Raw genomic sequence first — 19,089 nt, 5'->3', positions numbered from 1 at the left:
AAAATATTGCAAAATTTGAGTTAAACTGAAGTGCATAAGCCATCTAAACAGATCTAGATAAATCGAATTGTAAACAAGTACAAAATTAGTATAAATCACACTAAGCTGGTAAACGAACCATCTACTGATTTGCATATTTTTTCCTTTTTTTTTATATAACACTTAGGATAGAATTGCCAAAATTGAATAGTTTTGCTTAGATGAATTCTGAGCGGACTCTGTAAAATTGGATCCTTTAGATTTCTTACTCTCCATCATCGTCATTTCGTTGCAACAAAAAATGATATCAATATGCAGTTGCTACGAGTCTTGAAATCAAATCGTACTTAATATGTATTTAAAAGTTCCTTGCTTTTCCCTTTTCGTGTGATTTGGTATCTGGTGGTGGTGCGGAGTAGTTGAAGCCTTTCAGTAGCCCCGATCTCTCGTTTCGATCGGATCAATCGGCTGTGTGGCTTTTAATCTTCGGTTGGGAGATATGCAGACGCGCAGGCGCAACGCGACTTTTGGATTGGAGGATTGGAATATAGCGGGTATGAGTTTTACAACTAGAGACAGACTTTCATTAGCAAAATATTGTACTCGGATGTTCAGCGCGTGCGTGGCAATACACATATGTATGCATGTATATGCACTTGGATCGTTGATCGGCATGTGAGAGCGTATCTTAATATGGACCAACACAAATGGTTCGAATGTAGATATTGCGTGTCGCAGACTCTTTCAAAATGGATGTATGTACATATCACGCTATTGGCCTAGACAATTTCTTTTCGATTTTAGTTGCGGTCTCGGTTTCGTTACAGTTTTTTTTTCGAGTTTTCAGTTTCAGTTTTTCATTAAGATTTGAGTATCTCGTTGAGCTACTTTCTAGAGTCGCGCTGTGCGTCGCTTTGCATGTTCCATGAACCAACATTTACATTTTCTTTACAAATACATAGTTTCTCATCTCGTTTTGTTTTTGGTTTTTGTAAACATTTTAAATTGTATTTAGAAAATTTGTGTTTTTTCCATTTTAAAATATTTTGCTATAAAAAATACAGTTTGAAAAATAAAAAACGTTCTCGGCTGTCATTCTAGCTCTTCTGCGCCTTTCGCTTTTCGTTCCTATCCAATTGTTTTCGGTTTCGTAACTTCTTTTCCATGTATTTTTTGTTTACTGTAGGGGAGAAGAGGCAGGCGATCATTGTCAGACATGCTTTATAAACATTTGATGTGGTTCCTTGTTGTTCACTTTCTTAGTTTCTCTATGTTTCTCATAATCTTTATCTTTATCCATCTACTCTGCATTGAATTTATCTTTTTTTGTTGTTGCTCAACGATTTGCTGCACTGTTGCCATTGTTTGTCATTACAGTTATTTATTGTTGCAAAATTTTACAATTTTTTTCTTTCGATTTTTAATACATATTTATAAATACTTTCATCCTCTCTTAGCTCTGTAAAAATAGATCCATGTTTTCTCGGCTCTTTTTCGTGATTTCTTTTTTCCTTTTTTTTATGTATTTTTTGCATTTTTTAACAAATTTTTCAAATTTTTTTGCTTTAAGTTCGTTTTTCTTCTTTTTTTGTAATGTTTGCATTTTTTTGTGGTTTTGCTTTTTCTTTTGGAGAGATTTCGGTTTCAAAAAGTTGTTGGTTTATTTTTTGTGGTTGCAGTTGTTTCTTTTTGTATTGTTTTAAATGCCTAAAATTTAGTTAGAGCTAACATAACATTGGATATCGGTTTTCACTTTTTTTTTTGTTTTACGTTCCTTTTTCGGTTTGGCTTAACAATAAACATCTTCGTATTTTACTTGTTTATGGTTCTCAAAATGTCTTAGTCGTAATGAATGTTTTGCTTAGTATCTAATCCTTTATCGTAGTCGTTTTGTGGTCGTGCGGAGGGTGGCTAAGTGAGCTGCGCGTGTTTTCTGTTTGTTTGCTGTTTTTACCCTCGAGTTGCTCAGTTGGCCGCACTTGACATCAGTTCGGAGAAGGCGTTCTCCAGACAATTCTTGAGTTCAGCATAGGAGACGATGAGTACCGATTGCTCGTCGCGGGACATCAGTTGCACCTGCAAATGTGGACCAAGTTAGCTTTGTGAGACCTCTGAACCCGCTGGCCGACCTTTTCCGACTTTACTTACGCGCTCTATGGAGCCAGCATCCAGCTTGTTGAGGCATTGTACAATGTGTGCGTGATCTAGCCAGGGCCGGCCATCCTCAGTGACGGAATGGAACAAATAATCACGGAATAATTTCAACATGTATCTATCACCAGTCTCGGACCAAGTGCAGTCCAGATTAAAACTGTAAATAAGTGAATTTATATGAGGATTGTATTTTAAGCATATGTGCATTTAATTGCGAACTTACTCGGGTCGCTCGTTGATGCTGTTAAGTTTGACCAAAATGCGATATAACCGCCCGTTCTCCATCTCCTTGGCCAACTCGTCCTCCTGCATATCAATTTTGCTCTGCAGTGCATCCAGTTGCGTATAGAAGCGGGCACCAATCATTGGCATCAGGTCGGTCACGGAGCGACGGTTATTGGTGGTGAAGAGGTAACTGAAAATCTCTCGGGTTAATGCATCAGTTGAGAAGCTATGCCAGATGTTACATACACAATGAAGTTCCGCAGATCGGTGGAGTAGTTTCGCGTGACCATATCGATGCTCGACTGGACATTGTCGCGTTGCACGGATTGAAGGCAGCGGCAGGCCAAAGCTAATACTAAGCGACCCAAAGCGGTCAGATCGTCCTAAAGGCATGCAAACCAATGTAATTAGTTTTAATTATACAGCAAAGTTGAAAAGGCCATCTTACCTGCTGATGCATATTAACCAGGGCCAAGGGATTGGATGCATTCGGATCGAATTGCGTTATATCCGAAATGCAGCATGAGCTAAACCGTACACGCTTGCCCGTCACTATGATCTTTGTGGGATCCAGAACTCTGAGAAGAATGATCAGTTAAACTCTGGGTGTATAACAAGCGGGGTGATACATACTTGCAGGCAAGACCGGCATGGTGGATGGCCTTTAAGCCGGCGGTCAGCTGCATGATGATCGACCAGATGGTGGCCTCCGGTAGCAGGGGTCCATTGCTCGTTCGCTGCATGTTACTCTTATGACTGCAATAAGCAAATAATTAATAGTTGGAGCAACAATATGATCATGGTCTAAGAAAAACGAACCTGAAGGGGCGGGCCTCGCCTTGGAATGGATCAGTGTACCCGTTGGTCTCTGGCGCCGGAGTGAAGTATTTGGCCAGTAATGTTTGTGAGCCGGGATGATAGTCGTACACTAATACTAAAGCTGTAGGTGCCCGATAAACATTATTGACATGGTAACTAGTAGGTTTGAATTAACCTAAAATACCCTACCCTAATTGAAGCTACAATATTGCAAAAGAATCAAGGTTAACGCTCTTTTTATCAGTGATTAACGATTTGTGATAACTATTCACTGACTAGTTTAGATTACGCAATTTGAAGTGCAGAGCTATAAATAGGATCAGTAATCAAGATTCCGCCATGCATGACATGTATAGAATTATTTTCTGGCAAACTTGGCAATCCAATCCTATCAGCTTAATGTACTTTAATTATGGTGTATTAACCTTCTAACAATACCCCAGTATAATACAGGTGACAACGTCCTTAATTTCCAGGAGCAGCATTAAACACACACTTATAGCTAATAGCTAATGGTTCCAAAGACCTTTCCCCACTTACAGTTATCACCAAATGCTTTCGTCGTGAACACCTCACGCAGTTGTACCACATTCGTGTGCTGCAGCTTCTTCCACATCTCCACCAGCGTCATGCACTTGGTCGACTGCAGGCGGAAACCTAAAAGTACAATTGAAATGTTTACTAATGTACAATCCATAAAGGAGTACCATCTACCCACCATGTATCCTTCGCAGGCAGTACTTGTAGCCCGTCGTGTTGTGCGTGGCCCTGTAAGTGGTGGCGGGGAACGTGAGCTTGGCGTGCAACGGCTGCGCCGGCGGTTCCAGTGGATACAGGGCATGGTAGTTCTCCACCTCCAGCGGTAGAGCGTGCTGCGCAGCCTCCGCTGCGTCCATGATCAGGTTAGAGATCTCGTTGCGGGCAAGGACTTCGGTGCGCATCTCGTCGGGCATAAAGAAGGCCGACTCCAGCAGCGTCTTTGGCTGCATGGTGACCACGTTGGAGGACGGTCCCGGATACACATGCCCCGTGTACATCATGGCCGCCGGAACGCCCGCACTCATCGGCGCCACAGCACTCACGCCATGGAGAGCCGGATGCGTTCCGTCCACCACCATGGAATTGACGACGGGCTGGCTGTTCTGTGCGTTGGCAGTCGGATAGAAGTATATGGTGCCGCCTACGTTCTCCTACAAAAGAATATTAATAGCATATTTAGGGACTAGGTACAGCTGGCAGTGTGATTTAACTCACCTGGTGCACGCTGGTGGGCAGCGCTGATGGTATGGGCGATGCTCCGTGCGGCGTCATCCCGTGCGGTGGCGACTTCTCACCTGGTCCTGCGCCCGAAATCATGGCTGCTGTCGGTGATTCCTGGCGCATCATGGCGCCCCTCCCTTTGAGCGGCGTCTGAGCGGACATGCTGCTGACGAACGGAGCTGCGGCGGGATTCGGTGGAGCGCCACTAATGGCAATGGGGGCGGAGGCGGCGGACACAGCTCCTCCGCCCACCGACGGCGGATGCTGTTGCTGTTTCTGTGGATGCTGTGGCTGCTGTTGTGCGATGGTTACAGAGGCGATGGATGCGGTCTTTTGCAGGGCGAGCATGGAGGCGCCGCCGTTGGCCGTTTTGCTAATGGTCACCGAGGCGGAGGATGCCGATGACGTGGAGGAGGGAACTGCTGCGGCGGCGGCGGCTGCTGCTGCTGCTGCTGCGGCGGCTGTTAACCCATTGACGCCATTGAGCCCATTACTCAATTGCATGGGCGCGTTGTGATATGGTGCGTAGAAGTTGGGCGTCGAGCCAAGGCGCGTTGGAATGAACTCGGGCGACTGCGGCGTGACCTGCGAAGGGAAATCCATTAAATGAGAGTTATTAGCCATGATTTTCATACGATTGTTTCGATTTTCTTATTCGGCAGGAGTCAATTTGCCGAATCGAAAATTGAAACACTCCTGTGAATAACACACACTAAGACACTTTTGTACACTTTTTAGGATAGGATCGTACTAAACTAACTACAATGCTAGGGGGCTAAGGGGTATGAACCTCTACGGACACATTCACTAGTCTAACACAGTTCGTGGATGTCACGGAGAACAATGGGATGGGGAACCAGATATTTACGGCTTTACCTGGGACTTTTTATTTAGGGGCGAATCCAAATTAAGTAGTGAGAACCCGTTATTCAGCCCATAACCGCTCGGTGTGGCGACATTCTGTCGATTCTGGGATGAAAGACCAAAAATCGGAGTAGACGGATAGATCGAAATTCGGAGAGATACAAAGAAAAAAGTGAGAAATTCAGTTGTAGTGGGAGTTCAAATTAAAGATAGTAGAGCAAATAATAATTGGATCTTACAAATTACAGGTATGGGTGGGTTTTTTTTAAGGAGGATTGTTTGAAATATCTTTGGTTTCTTGAGTGCAGTTTGCTAGAAATACTACTGATTCGACCAGAGTGTTAATGTCTAGTCTATGCCATTATTATCTTATCTGAATAGCAGAACTTCATATATCAGACATTACAGTTCGTATTAACTAATTCTTCGGATATTAAACTGAAATGTTTAAAGCCTGTCATGGTTGCATGACATTGCCATTGAATTGCTCCATTCGATTTGCTGATCTTCGCATTGTAAAAATGAATTGAGCGGCAAATATGCCACTTAATGCCATTATATTCCGTATACTTTTCCATTAGCACGATTCCATGGCAATTATGCGGCTGGCACATTAATATTTTATAGTTAATAATTGCCAAGCTGTTCAAGATTCGCCAAACATATATGTATGTACGCACCGTTTTTGCCACCCCAGAGAGAATTCAAAATCCATGCATAAACACAAATTGATATTTAACTTGCATATACGACTTATATGGCACTTTGTGTGTCAGTGGACCCAAAAATAAAATTGAAAAAAACCGAAAAAGTCGGTCAAGTGTATATTATGTGCGACTGAGCGTTGAAACTGAAATGGTTCGAGTAAATTGAGTGAAAACAAATAAAGCATAATTAAAAATACTTGAGCAAACGTGGCCAGCTGTTAATTTGGGGGCCAACAGCTGCTTTCAGTGGGTGGTTTTCGGTGGGCGGTGGTGTTATCATAATCTCCCCTCAACTCTTATCGCCCTGTTTTCGTGAGTTTCTTGTTTTGGAGGGACTCTGATAAGAGCTAATTGGGTAATGGGAAGTTAGCTTACCATATAAGTGGCGAGTTTACTCTCTGACGGTATTCCATTCGTTGGCGAGAAGAAAATTGGATCCATAGCAGCCGTATCTACAAATAAAGCACAAAAACGGGAATTACTATAGTGAGAGAGTTGCGTTACAGCCGATAATTGATTAGAAATCAATTAAACAAACATCAACATGAATACTCCCTTCCGATGCCCTCCCATGCCCTCCCTTCACATCCATTCCCGTTTTTAGTTCCCTACCCCTTCCAACCCCACGCCGAAATTCTTGTTATTTTCCACAGTTATCGATACGACGATAACGCGCGTAGGCCCCAACATTTTTGGAGTATGCGCAATATATATGGTTGTTCGGCTGCTCCCGCTTCCTCTTGCGACTCCAGGTCGACGCAAATAAAGCCAAGACGCAATTTCTGCGGTAAACAACTGAGCCGCCAAACTTAGAACTTGGCAATTTGCACATTTTAAAGAAAATAAAATAATACAACAGCATACATATTTGTATGTAGTATTCGGTATGTGCGTGCGTGCTGCGGTCAGGCTGCTCAGGTGTTAATCACTATACCTTCCTCCTATGTAGACAACTCGGAAGCAGTGCCGTCATGACTAATCCACGTACGAGTGCTATGCTGGGTTCTTGGTCAGCTTTCAAAGTTCTCTAGAATTCGAACGCCTCTCCACCGGATATTCGAGTGCTGAATCAATGCTAAGCAGACTCGCCTCGACTTGTTTCAAATTCGAATGCAAGTGAATTTGCCTTCGACAAACCGAAAGTGAAAAATTCAATTTCAAAAGCAAAGCATTTGATTCGGGGTACGGGGCCAATGCCTCTTGCCAATGTACGAAGAGAAAACAAGTGATATTGGCCTTGAATTCGCTATATAGCATATAGACGAATACGTACGTACAAATATTTTATATTTATATGGAGCAGGTTGTATTCACTATTCGTGCAATTTCGGCGGGGAGACGACGGCGAAAGATACATTTATCGACTTCATTTTATCAGATACTGCAGATATATACTATAATATAATAAATATAGCACAGGATTTCAATTCTTTTGATATGGGCTTTTTCGGGATTTAGTCTGTTATCAAACCGCAATGTATGTTTCCCATATTAAGTAAGCCTAGAGTACTTGAATTCAAAAACAACTCAAATATGTTTTGAAACGTTATTCGATTAATTCCGCTGCTATCAGAACGCTGAATCATACAAATTTCGTTTTGAAGGGTAGTTAGAATTCGTAGGAAAAATATTGTTTATGAATTGAGAGATTATTGTTGCTGTTGATGATTCTGTGGCCATATAAGCAATAATTCGTAGCCTGATTTTATTTATTTGACTTCGAATTGAAAAACAAACACACGAACGGGCGAGCGAACAGAACGCAAAACGATTTAATTGAATGCCCACATATGTTAATGATAATTATTATGTGTGCCTTAATTTATTTATATTCTGTGCACTGGGCAGGGTAATTAGGGGGCGGAGAAGGTGGGCGATAACCTGTTAGGACTGGGCCACAGTTTGAGAGCCTCAATCAGGTGTTGTTGTCCACAGTTGGGCTGGCCGAAACTTACTTGAACATGGCCAGAATCAAAGTTGTTTCTCAGTTTACATAAATCGCAGCCACTGCTTGTTTGTTGGCATGACGTCGGCAGAAAAATATTGTATATGTAGGCACGTCTATACTTTAGGGTTTACGTGAGCAATTTTGGTCTTCAGTTATATATACATATATGTAAGTATTCAGTTTATATTCACACATAGAAAACCGATGATTATTGGGCCGTTGCCTTATGCTGCGTTTCGCGGTGAAATGGACAGCTTTGCTTCAAAGATCACGAACGCGTTCATGAAAACGCCACACTCAGATACATACATATACACGCTGGGTATACATATATATTTTTCGAATTCGTATATAGATAGATAGTCACACGTTTGGGGAGCAGGCCAAACAATAACAAAAACCGCGCTGTTACGTCACGTTTAGTGAATATGTAGATGTGGCAGAGCGGTACGTTACGGCCTACCATTTACCGCCCAGCTCGGCTCACTTTGTTGCTGTTATTCAAAGAGCAGAGGCGCGTAATTGTTTTCGTGTAAGTGTAATGAATATGCAAGCGGTGAAAATAACACATCGGATCGGTTAAAATGGGGGGACCAACCAAGACCATCGATCGCGCCACGAACCGAGCGGCTGTGCAGCGTTCTCTAAACTGAAACCCCCAACCGCTGTTTTGCTTTGGGGAAACGCGGCTGGCAGCGACTGCGCACAGTGGTCGCAAAAGCTACGAAATCTGAATGAATTTGTATGCGATTCGATAAGGGGGTCTACTTCACCACACTGCTGAGATTTGTGTTCGAATCTTAGTGTTCCAATTCAATCTAGTTCAATCAAATTATATTATTTATTCCTACAATCTGTACTTCTAAAATTTCATAATCTGAAACTGAATTTACTAGTTTGTCCCACTGTGCCTCGCCTGTCCGGAGAGTGTGAGAGCCAAAACAACAGAGAGCGCGAGCCCCACAGTGCGTGTCAAACTGTGTGACGATGACAGACGAGCGGCGAAGACAAAGTGGGCGTGTGGTGTGGGGTCCGCTCGCTCGCCCGTCCGTCCGATTAACTGTAAATATGTGGTCATAGCCGCAGATGGTGCTGTTGCTTGCATATTGCTGCAGATACAGTCAAGCAGTGCTATCTTCAATTTGCACTGAATAAAGTTGGCAGAATTTATAGATTAGTGGGAGCTTGAGAAATCTCTGGAAACTCATTACTCTATAATGATTTCCGAACACATTCAAGTATTCATGTTCAGCATGTGCTTGGATGGATTATAAGTAATTAAATACGAAGACTAGTCATAATGTTACCCAACGGCTCAATTTTTCTATTAATTTGCCTATCAAGCGTATAGTTTAATACTCCCACGATTGTAGTTTGGGCCAGCTAATCACCACTGTACTGGGAAAGTTCAAGCTCTGCAGGCACACGCGCAGCAGTAAGAACAATGAAAATCCATTGGCGTTGTTTGTTTGTTTGTTTGTTTGCTTATTTATTGCTCTTACAGCACAAAAGTGCTTACAGTTTGAGAGGCCGCCAGTCTCGGTTGCAATGACCCTTATACACCTCGATCGCAGGGCATCGTATTCTGATTACGCACTGCGAGATAATATGATCATTTCGTACATGATATAAAACGGGTGAATATTTAATAGGCGAGTAAATATCTAAAAAGTTACTTGAATAATCCTAATATATCTCTTAAAGTCGGTCTATTTTCCAAATGAAATACCAAACCATGATGATTTCTTTCGGTGCAATCACCATCGCCAAAACTAGTATTTTGCGGATTCTAATTATGAGAGAGGGGCTGTAAGCGATCATCTGATAAGTACACATCCAATGGGGTGCGTTGGGGGGTGGATGGTGGGGGAAGGGGTTCACGCACACACGTGGCCATCGCTTTATGGCAAGCCAAGCAGTCGGTGTAATAATAATTCACTTGCACACATTTGTAAGTACATTATAAATGAAATATTTATAGCCAAGGCTTTGCCTTCATTATCAGCACAACCGCAGTCAAACGGTGGGCACGATCGGATCAGTATTACATATACATACATATGTATGTATATAGATAGAAGTACCTACAAGGTGTGCATAATGGTAGCCTATACTAATGTTTTCGAAATCACAGGAATTCGATAGAAACACAGAATGGAGAGACCTCTGGCCAGACCTACAAAACCTTTTAAAGTGTCATTTGAGGTTAAATGATAAGGAGACACTTCACCTGAAAACTCAAAGATAAGAGCCATAAGTCGAGCACACTTTCTGTAATTGAGAAAATAATAGTCTAGTTGGTTTTGAAAGATAAAAAAAAGGTATGGACTAAAGGCATATTACTCTGAATTCTTTACAGTGCTTAATTTGTAATCTATATCTATATATTAGATTTATTAACTAATTAAGGCAAACAGTGCACAAGTAAGCAATGATAACATTATTAGAAACCTCTATTGAAGAATTAAGGCGTATTGAAGATTTTCTCATAGTAATAAAGCAACTTCAAACATTACAGTCATGTGACAAAAAGTGCTAAATGCGCTTGAACTTTGAGCTTTGCTTTGTTTTTAAGACAATATTTCCATGTTGATCCAGCTGAATATTTTAAGTGCCTATGTAGCACTTGAAGATTGTAAAAATGTCAATGGTGTTTTACTATAAATATAAACATTTAGTTATGATTGAATTTATACATAAATTACTATACTCTACACTTCCTATAAAGCAGCACACTATTTTCCCACCAATCTCCTTCTGTGCGGTTAAGGAATAAATTAGTTCTGTTGGTGGGAACCCATGATCGAGATGGCTTCTGTTCTATTGGCCGCATCTCTAAACTTGGCCAACAGCACCGTAAACCGCTTGACAAACGTTTTTATAGCCGATCTTGATCTGAGCCTGATATCGCACAAAGCTAACCTCAGCGAGCTGAGCGGTTTTTTTTTTCGTTGGCCAACAGACAAGTTTGGTTGGTTTACTGCCACTAAAGCGGCAAAAGGCAACGCAGAGCGGCAGAAACACGGCAACGGCAACAGTTTGACCCAATTTTTCGCTGAGCAACAACAGCTGCTTTCAATCATAGACGCTTGAGCCGAACAGCTGTTTGCAATCGCCTCGGGCGGGCGATAAGGTCAAGTCGGGGGGTTTTTTCAGGCGCTAGATAATATCTACAAAGCTGGAAATACATCCACGTATCTGCAAACTCAACTTGACGAGCAATGAAATCGTACGAAAACGAAATCGTACGAAATGTAAATTGTGTGTAAATATGTACACACGAAATTAAGCCTACTCGCGTTTTTTATTTATTCGCCATTCGTATTCATTTTCGTATGCATGCGATTTCGACAGCGCGAAGTTTTAAATTTTCGAAATGCGGCCATCGAGTTGACAAAGAAACAGTCAGGGGAGCAGAAAGGGGGCAGGCAGGGGAGCTGGAGTAGGTAGGGGTGACAACAGTAGCGGAAGTTGTAAATGTGAAGCGGGCCGCAAAATGATATGCAGACTGGCAGAGCAATACAGTCAAACTTCGGTAAATCGAACCGGTATCATGAGAATTGTGAGGAAAAGCGTGATATTTGAAGTGATAATGTAATATGAATAAATTGCACGTTGTGTCAACATTGAAAACTAAGCGACAACGAACTTTTATTTATATATAAATGTTTCAGGATTAGGAAATTCTTATACAATAGGCGAAAATAGGAATGTAGAATGTTTAAAACTTTGAAATAAATTTTAATCTCAATGCTGTTATCACTAAATAAGTTTGACGTCAAGAAGTGAGACTTTAAAATCTTTTATTCACTTAGCAAGTAAAATTCAAATAGGGTCTGAGTCCATTCAAATAATTAAATTGTATATAATTCCAAAGAATTTGATTCACAGAAATATGCGAAAGTCAGACATTGGGAAGTAGGACTGTAGAATTGGAGCACATTGTGAAAGTTCTTTTTGACTCCCTCTTTCCACCCTTCCGTCCCTCTCCCTTGCCCTTCGGCTGGATGCTTCTTCTTTGTGTGTCTCAGTTTCAGAGTCAGCATTTGATTGATGCCCTTGTGTGATTGACGGCAGAAGCAACAACACTTTGCCTCCGGGGGTTAACACATGTCACGCATTATATTCCGAAGCTCAACTGTTTTTTTTATCGCTCCACTTTTCCAGCACGTTAACCGTTAAGACCCACACACAGACGCAAAAACACAAGCACACACAGGCAGAAGTAGCACTCACACACTCGCATTTGATAATTCCGCAGACAGAGGCGTAGGTGTCGAAGGGGGCGGTTAACAGCGTGGGTTAAACAGGCGCTTTGAAAAAAACCCGCCGTTCGCGACCGCTGCCAAAGAGTGACTAACAAAAAACACAGAAAAAACAGGCGGCGCAAAGGAAAAGACAGCGAGAGAGAGAGCAAGAGAGAGATGCGAGAAAACGAAATAAAAAGCAAACACCTCTCAGCACAAAAACACGAAGCGAAGTGCAAAAGCAAACAGCCAAGCGCAACAATGCGAGAACAACAAAAACAAACACTTTAATGAAAATAAAACCAGAAAAATTGACAAAATGAAATCCCCCAACAAAGCGAACAGCGAAGAAAACAAAACAAAATGCAAAAGCTGCGAGCGCGTGATAACACAGTTTGAGAGCCACTGACCCGAACAGATAACTTTAAATATTCTAAGAATGGAATTGATAATGGAAATTGGTGAAGCACTCTTGACAGATAACAAATTATATATATTATGGAATAATTATCAGTAAGAGTTTATCTTTTAAAATTGTGTAATTAAAGCCTAAGTGCACTAACGAATATAATTGATCGCGCTCAGTAATTCTTATTCGACATTCCTTTATTATCATTATCCTTTTGTTGTTATAAATACCGTTCTTTTAAACCATTCACTGTGAAACACCTCCCTAGGAAAGATTACTTCTACTCTGTTCTTCAACAATTTACGCAGAATCCGGCTGCTATAATAACTTCGCATTTGCATGAAAACGTACCGGATATCCGCTTTGTTGGCCAGCAAGGAACTGGAGATAATGGCACCGACCAGAGGCAATAAAACCGGCGGACTCTCCACTCCGAGATTGCCATATTGTGCGGCACGGCACGTGTTTGGGCCACGCACTTGGCCAAATTGCTTTATTGCTACTAGACAGCGGGCACAGGCCCGGCGGCGTATTTACGAGATATTCGGGGGACATATCCCATTATAATGGGCGGGAAATGCGAAGTGGGAAATGAGAAATGGGCGGAACAACCCGGGCGTATGAGTAATGCGTGTGTGCACAGCATTTTGGCCCAAGGGCGCAGTGTGATTTTTGGCAAGCCAAGAAGCGAATGCGAAATTAAATAGCCAAGAAGGCACGAAAAGACAAAAGGGGGGAAAAGGCGTCGAAAGACGTGGGAAAGACCATGCTGGTGTCATTATTAGCCGCTTTTGCCAAAATGAAAGGAGGAAGGCGAAGATACATATTCGCAAAAGACGGGTGCGTGCCAACAAAAGAATGTGTTGCATACTTTCCAGCGCGACGCCTTGGAATTTCGCGAAAAATAAACGCTGCTGCACAAACAAAAGTGATAAGTCTGCCACATTAGCGACGTCAACTTGTCTGCAATGTCGCTCGCAGCACGATAATTAAATTATGTGCCACAAAACAAAAAAATGCAGATGGCGATTTTCACGCTTATGCCGCTATTATTCCAAAATTAGATACTTAATTGCAAGCGAAATCAAGATTATCGTAAATTAATGGCTGTTTTGTGCAGCTAATGTTCTAAACTATTCTTATTTAAATAATACTCTAAATTTTCAAAAATAAATATTTTACCAATATTTCTACTGAATTTTTTGCCCGAAAATTAGGACATAACTTTATGCCCAAATTTCCAGATTTTGGTTTAAATTTTTAGTATCAAATTGGACAAAAAGCATCAACAGAACATTATTCTTCTTATTCAATACCTTCAACTTTAACCGGGAATTAATGAATTTCGTGACTTGATACCGCATTCTTAAAAACAATGACACGAGAAGTGAGTCATGCGAAAAAAGCTGACTAACTAAAAATAAACCTGGTGGGTTAATAATAAAAGATGGCAAGCCCCATTCTATCATTCCAAAGAGCCCCTCCATAATTGATACAACTAAATTTAGCGGCGTAAACAAAGGCTGTGAGAAAAAACATCGAAGGAACCGAACGGGGAGCGCTGATGGAAAAGTTATTCGCAGGCAATTTCCGTGAAATGTTGTAAACAAATAAGCAAAGAGCGGGCTTCCTGTCGCGGCAGACAGAAAATCCGAGAGCAATCAATCGATAGTTATGTTTTGTTTTCAGCATCCATAGTTCGCTTCTGCACACTTTTCCCAATGTTTTCGATAGAGTTTTCATGTCTCGTGCATTTGTCGCACAATAAAAAGCGGAAGAACAAAAGCAAAAACCTTTTTCGAATCGTTAGGCAGTGAAAAAGTTGATAGAAATAAAATTAAGCCTGGCTCGATGTTTATTTTTTTGCGCAGATGAAGAGACGGGGGGCAGAAAGGGGGCTTTTAGTTGGTGCGTCAATAAAGTTGAGCGAAAATATTTGCACAGCGTTCAACCGACGAACAAACAGGCGCATTCCTTTTGTTCTTCGCTGTTTTATGGCCCATAAACAAAGGCCCAAATTGAATGTTTGGCGATTGAAGCCCAGAGAGCTGGAAGAAACTGGCCAACAGCTGGTCTGGAGACCCCATTAAAGATGGCCATATACGCAGAACCAGTTGCTCGCCACTTTTTCACGACAGAGACGAAACGTTCTAACGGCACGAAAAGGCTAAAATTATGGTCACAAATCATGAAGTAAGACGATTCATAATACCCATAACTGTACGGTATTACGTACAAAATATGATTTTTGGGGGCTTAAATGCAAAATGAGGACATCACTTTAATTTTAACGTCACATTTACACATTTGAAATCAGAAGAAAAAGGGCATGATAAAATGTTTAAATGTAATTTAATGCTTTTCCTATATTCTTGTGGTCTTTTCCGGTTTCTGGCAAGGTGTTTCCATCCGCTTTTGGCCAAAAAATTAAAACACATAAACAGAGAGACTGCTGAGACTGCCGAGCTGAAGATCTCCAATTTCGTCTGAGCCTCTCTTGTTTACGCTAAAATCGGCCCAAAAACAAAGGAGGGGCAAGTGCAGGAGGCGAGTTGGTAAACCAGTTTTCCACCGCACTCGACCAGAACGGACGCCGTCGGAAGAGGAAACGGAGAAGGAGGACTGAGTGGCAGGGCCATCAACAGGTAACCCAGTGCACCTACAGGCCACGCAGCACCATCCAGAAGTGACCAGCGCCATCATATTGTACCATTGTCCATCCTATCAGCATCAACGTATCACCAAAGTCAATGTGTTTCCGTCAGCTGCCGTTGGCCTCAGCTCAGAAAGGCAGAAAGCCAGAAAGACAGAAAGGAGCTGCCATTGTTGATAGCGCTGTAGTTCTGGTTCGCTGTTGTTTTGATCGGGCTGAATTTTGGGCTCTGCAAACGGGTTTGCGAGTGCATTCATTCAGCCCAGCCAACCCCCTCTGCCACCTATTACCAATTTACTCAGGCCTCTTGCTTGTTGTTATACCCTTTCAGGTAATTCGGAGATTTTAACTTGGCTAAGATGGCTTAAAAGTCATCAAGGATAATCCTTCAATCCCGAAATTGGTATTGCTACCACCTTTTATTATTCTTGCAAATCCTTTTTATTGAGAAATGTGAAACAGAATCTACATGGTAAAGAACGATTGTGAAAAACACCCTGAATGAACTAGGCCATCCTGCACAATATCCTTTCGACGATCAAATATTTATGGTATAAGGGGATAATATGTTAATGTTACACTGTACAAAGTCACCCTAAAGAGAGTATCCCAAGCTTCAGTGGCCGTTGGAAAGCAGCCTTTGTGCTGGTCTCATTGTTTTGGCTCTGGTTTTGGCAAAGGGCAGGGAGCCGAGGAAGTGGTTTTTCCTGCCGTACCTGTACGAGTTTCCCTGTCTCGGCCTCTCTATGCCCATCTCTTTCGCAGGACAAAGAAAATGCATGAGGAGAATGCAGAGTGTGTGGAACTTGTTCCTGATCCCAGAGGGGTTGCAAGGAGCAGTAAATGGGAATCTGAGCGTTTCCAGGAATAACAAAACGATAATCGATGGTATTGCAGCGAGGAATGCACGTAATTAAAGGGAAGTGTATAGATTGTTCTGGGGCAGATTGATTATGCCAAGATTCTCCGTTCTCGGCCGCTACTCCATCCCGTCCCTATCCCTCTCTCTCTCTCTCCCTCCTTCGCCTCCTTTGTTCCTCGGTCACGTCCATGTAATTGCCAATAATCACAATATGCGCTTAGGTAGAAAAATTCAATTTACATGCCGCCAGTGGAGCGAAAAACCGAGAGAGGCGCAGAATTGAATTACAGGATGACCCCGGTGAGAACGCTTATGAAATATGCCAAAGGTGACTTTCAATTAAATGCCCCCCAGCCAGAGGCGTGCGAAGGATTTAAAAAGGGGCTGATAAATAACGTACTAACCGATCAAAATAAGTAAGCTGATCCATGAGTTAAGATCATAAACATACCATTTTTAAGATTACAATCATAGAATAACAAAGTATATAAGCAACTTGTTTGATGGGGGGTCATTTCACCCCGCCAACCCCTCTCCTATACGCTCCTGCCACCAGCTGTGGTTCTGTTCTTACCTTCCCTGTCTTTGCTTGTTTTTGATTGCCTTTGCTTTTCTGGCTTTGTTTTTGCTTACCTGCCGGGAAGAAATTGTTCAAGAACGTTGACATTTTTCTCTTTCGCTCCCGCCTTCGCCAATTCCTCTTGCGCTCTCTTTCTTTTCGTGGTCCTTCTCGTTTCGTTACGCTTTGTTTTTGTGTTTGTTTTCGTTTTAATGTGCACTGAGTTAAAAACTTTTTCTTGGTTTTTTCGTTTTATTTTCGATTTTTTTTAGTTCTTTTTAATTATTTTGTAGAAAATATTGAAACAAAAATTTAAATTATACATACAATCCGTGCTTAACTGCTAAGTTTCACATAACACATTTTCACATCGTACGTTTCGAAAATATTTTTTCTTTCAGTTTTTCACGTAAGTTTCTTGCAGTTGAAATGCATTTTCGGGCAAATGATTAACAATTGAGGCGCGTCGACTGTAAAATGCGAGAAAGAGAAGAACATTCGATTAAAATAAGTAACGGTAAAAACAGTTGTTGTTTGTTTTTGCAAAACGGGGCGACAAAATGAAATTCCGAAACGCAACAGTGAGTGGGAGTGAGAGGGCTTGGATTTCATTAAATTTTCCAAAGTGAGTCTGTGTGGGTGTACGGGGACGCTTTTTCCTGCACATATACAGACACAATTGCGCGCATATTTGCTTACATTTTCCACACTTTTTTCCACTTCGCACTTGGTTACTCATATTTTTAGAGTTTTATATTTAACACCATCCAAAACACATACACACTGAACCTAAGCCAACATATTGTGTAGCTAATTGCCTGTTTCATTGTTAGCTTTTGAATTGTTTTCTGTCGCGTAATTACTTTAATGAGGATATTTCCTTGAAAGGAGCTGCTGTTGCTATATTGTATATATTTTCATTACCATTTCCCAACGATTTTGCAAATAAGAAAAACGCAACACAGACACACCGCGCGATTGGCGCTGCACGAATGAAGAAAACGCAAAGAAGATCCAACAGCCAAGCCAAATGGAGTCCACAAACGACCCCCGAGTGTTGTATACATGTACGTCCGTGTGTGTGTGTGCACAGGAGCTCGGATAAAAACAACAACTGCCAGCTGTGTGTGCAACACAGTGGATGTGGATCCCATTCGAGAAGTGTTGGGAAAACATTCGCGCTCAAGGGGTTACATGGACTTTAACGTAAAACTATTGTTAATAATTTTAATTAAAACATATAAATTTAAGCAAAGAAATTTAAGGGAATGTATTAAAGTCCTCATGTTTTCAGTTGATTAATGCTGGATATGACAGACTACTGAAGTTCCATTATCGAATAGAATGTTTTGAACATTGTAACACTTCAACTTCAAGTGGCCAGGATGTTTTGCAGAAACCCTAGCAATTGGCGTTGTTATACACACATGCATATATACACAAAATAAATACATATACATTCACACATGTATGTATGTTTTGGGCTGCGGGGAGTTCAACAGGACCCAACAGCTGGCCACAGGTTGCGTTCCACATAGAGAAATGTGGGAGCCTGGGCTCCAAGCGCGATCCACACTCCAGCCATATTTGTGGAACGCGACAAACAGCTGGCTAGGAAAAGGGGAAGAGGACGCAGAGGGGAAGGGAACGAAAAAAAAAGGGGAAGAGGAAAAGCAGGAGCAAAGGAAATAAGAACACATATGTATACGATTTGTTTGTTGAGTGGGAACAGCTGGAAATAATTAACTAAGTTCACTCAGAAAGCCAACTTATTTATAAGTGTAACTTTTTTAAAACGTGGTTGAATATATTTCTATTATAATTTTTTTTTAAATTATGATAATATTTGCACGTGAAATTAAAAGTCAATTCATTAAGTATTTACGATGTTAAAACGATGTTAATCCACCACCGAAACTGAAATTGAAGCCATCTTGATCACCAAAGTTTTAAGACGCAATTTCTCCAAATGGTTGTTATATCGCAAGCCAGATGGCAAATAAGTATAGTTTTTTGTTCAACAAGCCAACGATTTGTTTTTGTTATTTTTCTAATTGATGCCGCTGTTGCACACACACACAAACACAAAAAATGCCAAACACACAGCGCACAGCGACGTGATACAAAAATGTCTGCTGAGAAAACTACGAGTTTTCGCTCGTAAATCCACGTTTTCCGTACATCCACTGATCAGTCATAGTTCACTTTGCGAGGAGGGACTTTATAAAGAACCTGCCGTTTGTCTTTTGTCAAATTTTTGTACATTTTAAAGACAAAATGACAATATTTAATTTCTTACATATTCTCCGTTTGCCGCAAGCAGTGTGACCGCATCTCGCGAGTGACGAGTTCCATACTGCGGGTTATGAGGGCAGCACACTAAACTCGAATGGATTCGTTTTC

General features: G+C 41.5%; 1 protein-coding gene across 7 annotated transcripts; it reads right to left on the bottom strand.

Annotated features, from left to right (window-relative positions):
- Window positions 1–1,162: 1,162 nt before the first annotated feature.
- Window positions 1,163–19,055, bottom strand: LOC117139213 (PAN2-PAN3 deadenylation complex subunit PAN3). Of its 7 annotated transcripts, none has more exons than XM_033301390.1 (14): window positions 18,986–19,055; window positions 16,761–17,156; window positions 6,384–6,460; window positions 5,314–5,406; window positions 4,432–5,022; window positions 3,896–4,367; window positions 3,718–3,834; window positions 3,178–3,298; window positions 2,992–3,114; window positions 2,807–2,936; window positions 2,605–2,741; window positions 2,357–2,548; window positions 2,128–2,290; window positions 1,163–2,055 (listed from the first exon to the last, which is right to left on the bottom strand). In XM_033301390.1, exons 2-14 carry the CDS (start codon window positions 16,792–16,794, stop codon window positions 1,945–1,947), a joined length of 2,361 nt encoding a protein of 786 aa, XP_033157281.1. In that variant the 5' UTR covers window positions 16,795–17,156; window positions 18,986–19,055; the 3' UTR covers window positions 1,163–1,944. The 7 variants fall into 7 exon arrangements, with proteins under 7 accessions (XP_033157281.1, XP_033157282.1, XP_033157284.1 ...); XM_033301391.1 differs by lacking the exon at window positions 18,986–19,055 and adding an exon at window positions 17,611–17,684; XM_033301393.1 differs by lacking the exon at window positions 5,314–5,406.
- Between the last annotated feature and the right edge of the window lie 34 nt (window positions 19,056–19,089).

Source organism: Drosophila mauritiana, chromosome 3L (assembly GCF_004382145.1).
Source record: "Drosophila mauritiana strain mau12 chromosome 3L, ASM438214v1, whole genome shotgun sequence".
Taxonomy (NCBI): Eukaryota; Metazoa; Arthropoda; class Insecta; order Diptera; family Drosophilidae; genus Drosophila; species Drosophila mauritiana.
This window is presented reverse-complemented; position numbering and strand designations above follow the sequence as displayed.

Coding starts and splice junctions, on each gene's coding strand:
- LOC117139213 (XM_033301390.1), bottom strand. CDS start 16,794: ATGTCAACGTTCTTGAACAATTTCTTCCCGGCAG. Junction 4,368..4,431: donor TGCCCACCAGCGTGCACCAG/GTGAGTTAAATC, acceptor ATTCTTTTGTAG/GAGAACGTAGGCGGCACCAT. Junction 3,115..3,177: donor GGCGAGGCCCGCCCCTTCAG/GTTCGTTTTTCT, acceptor TGCTTATTGCAG/TCATAAGAGTAACATGCAGC.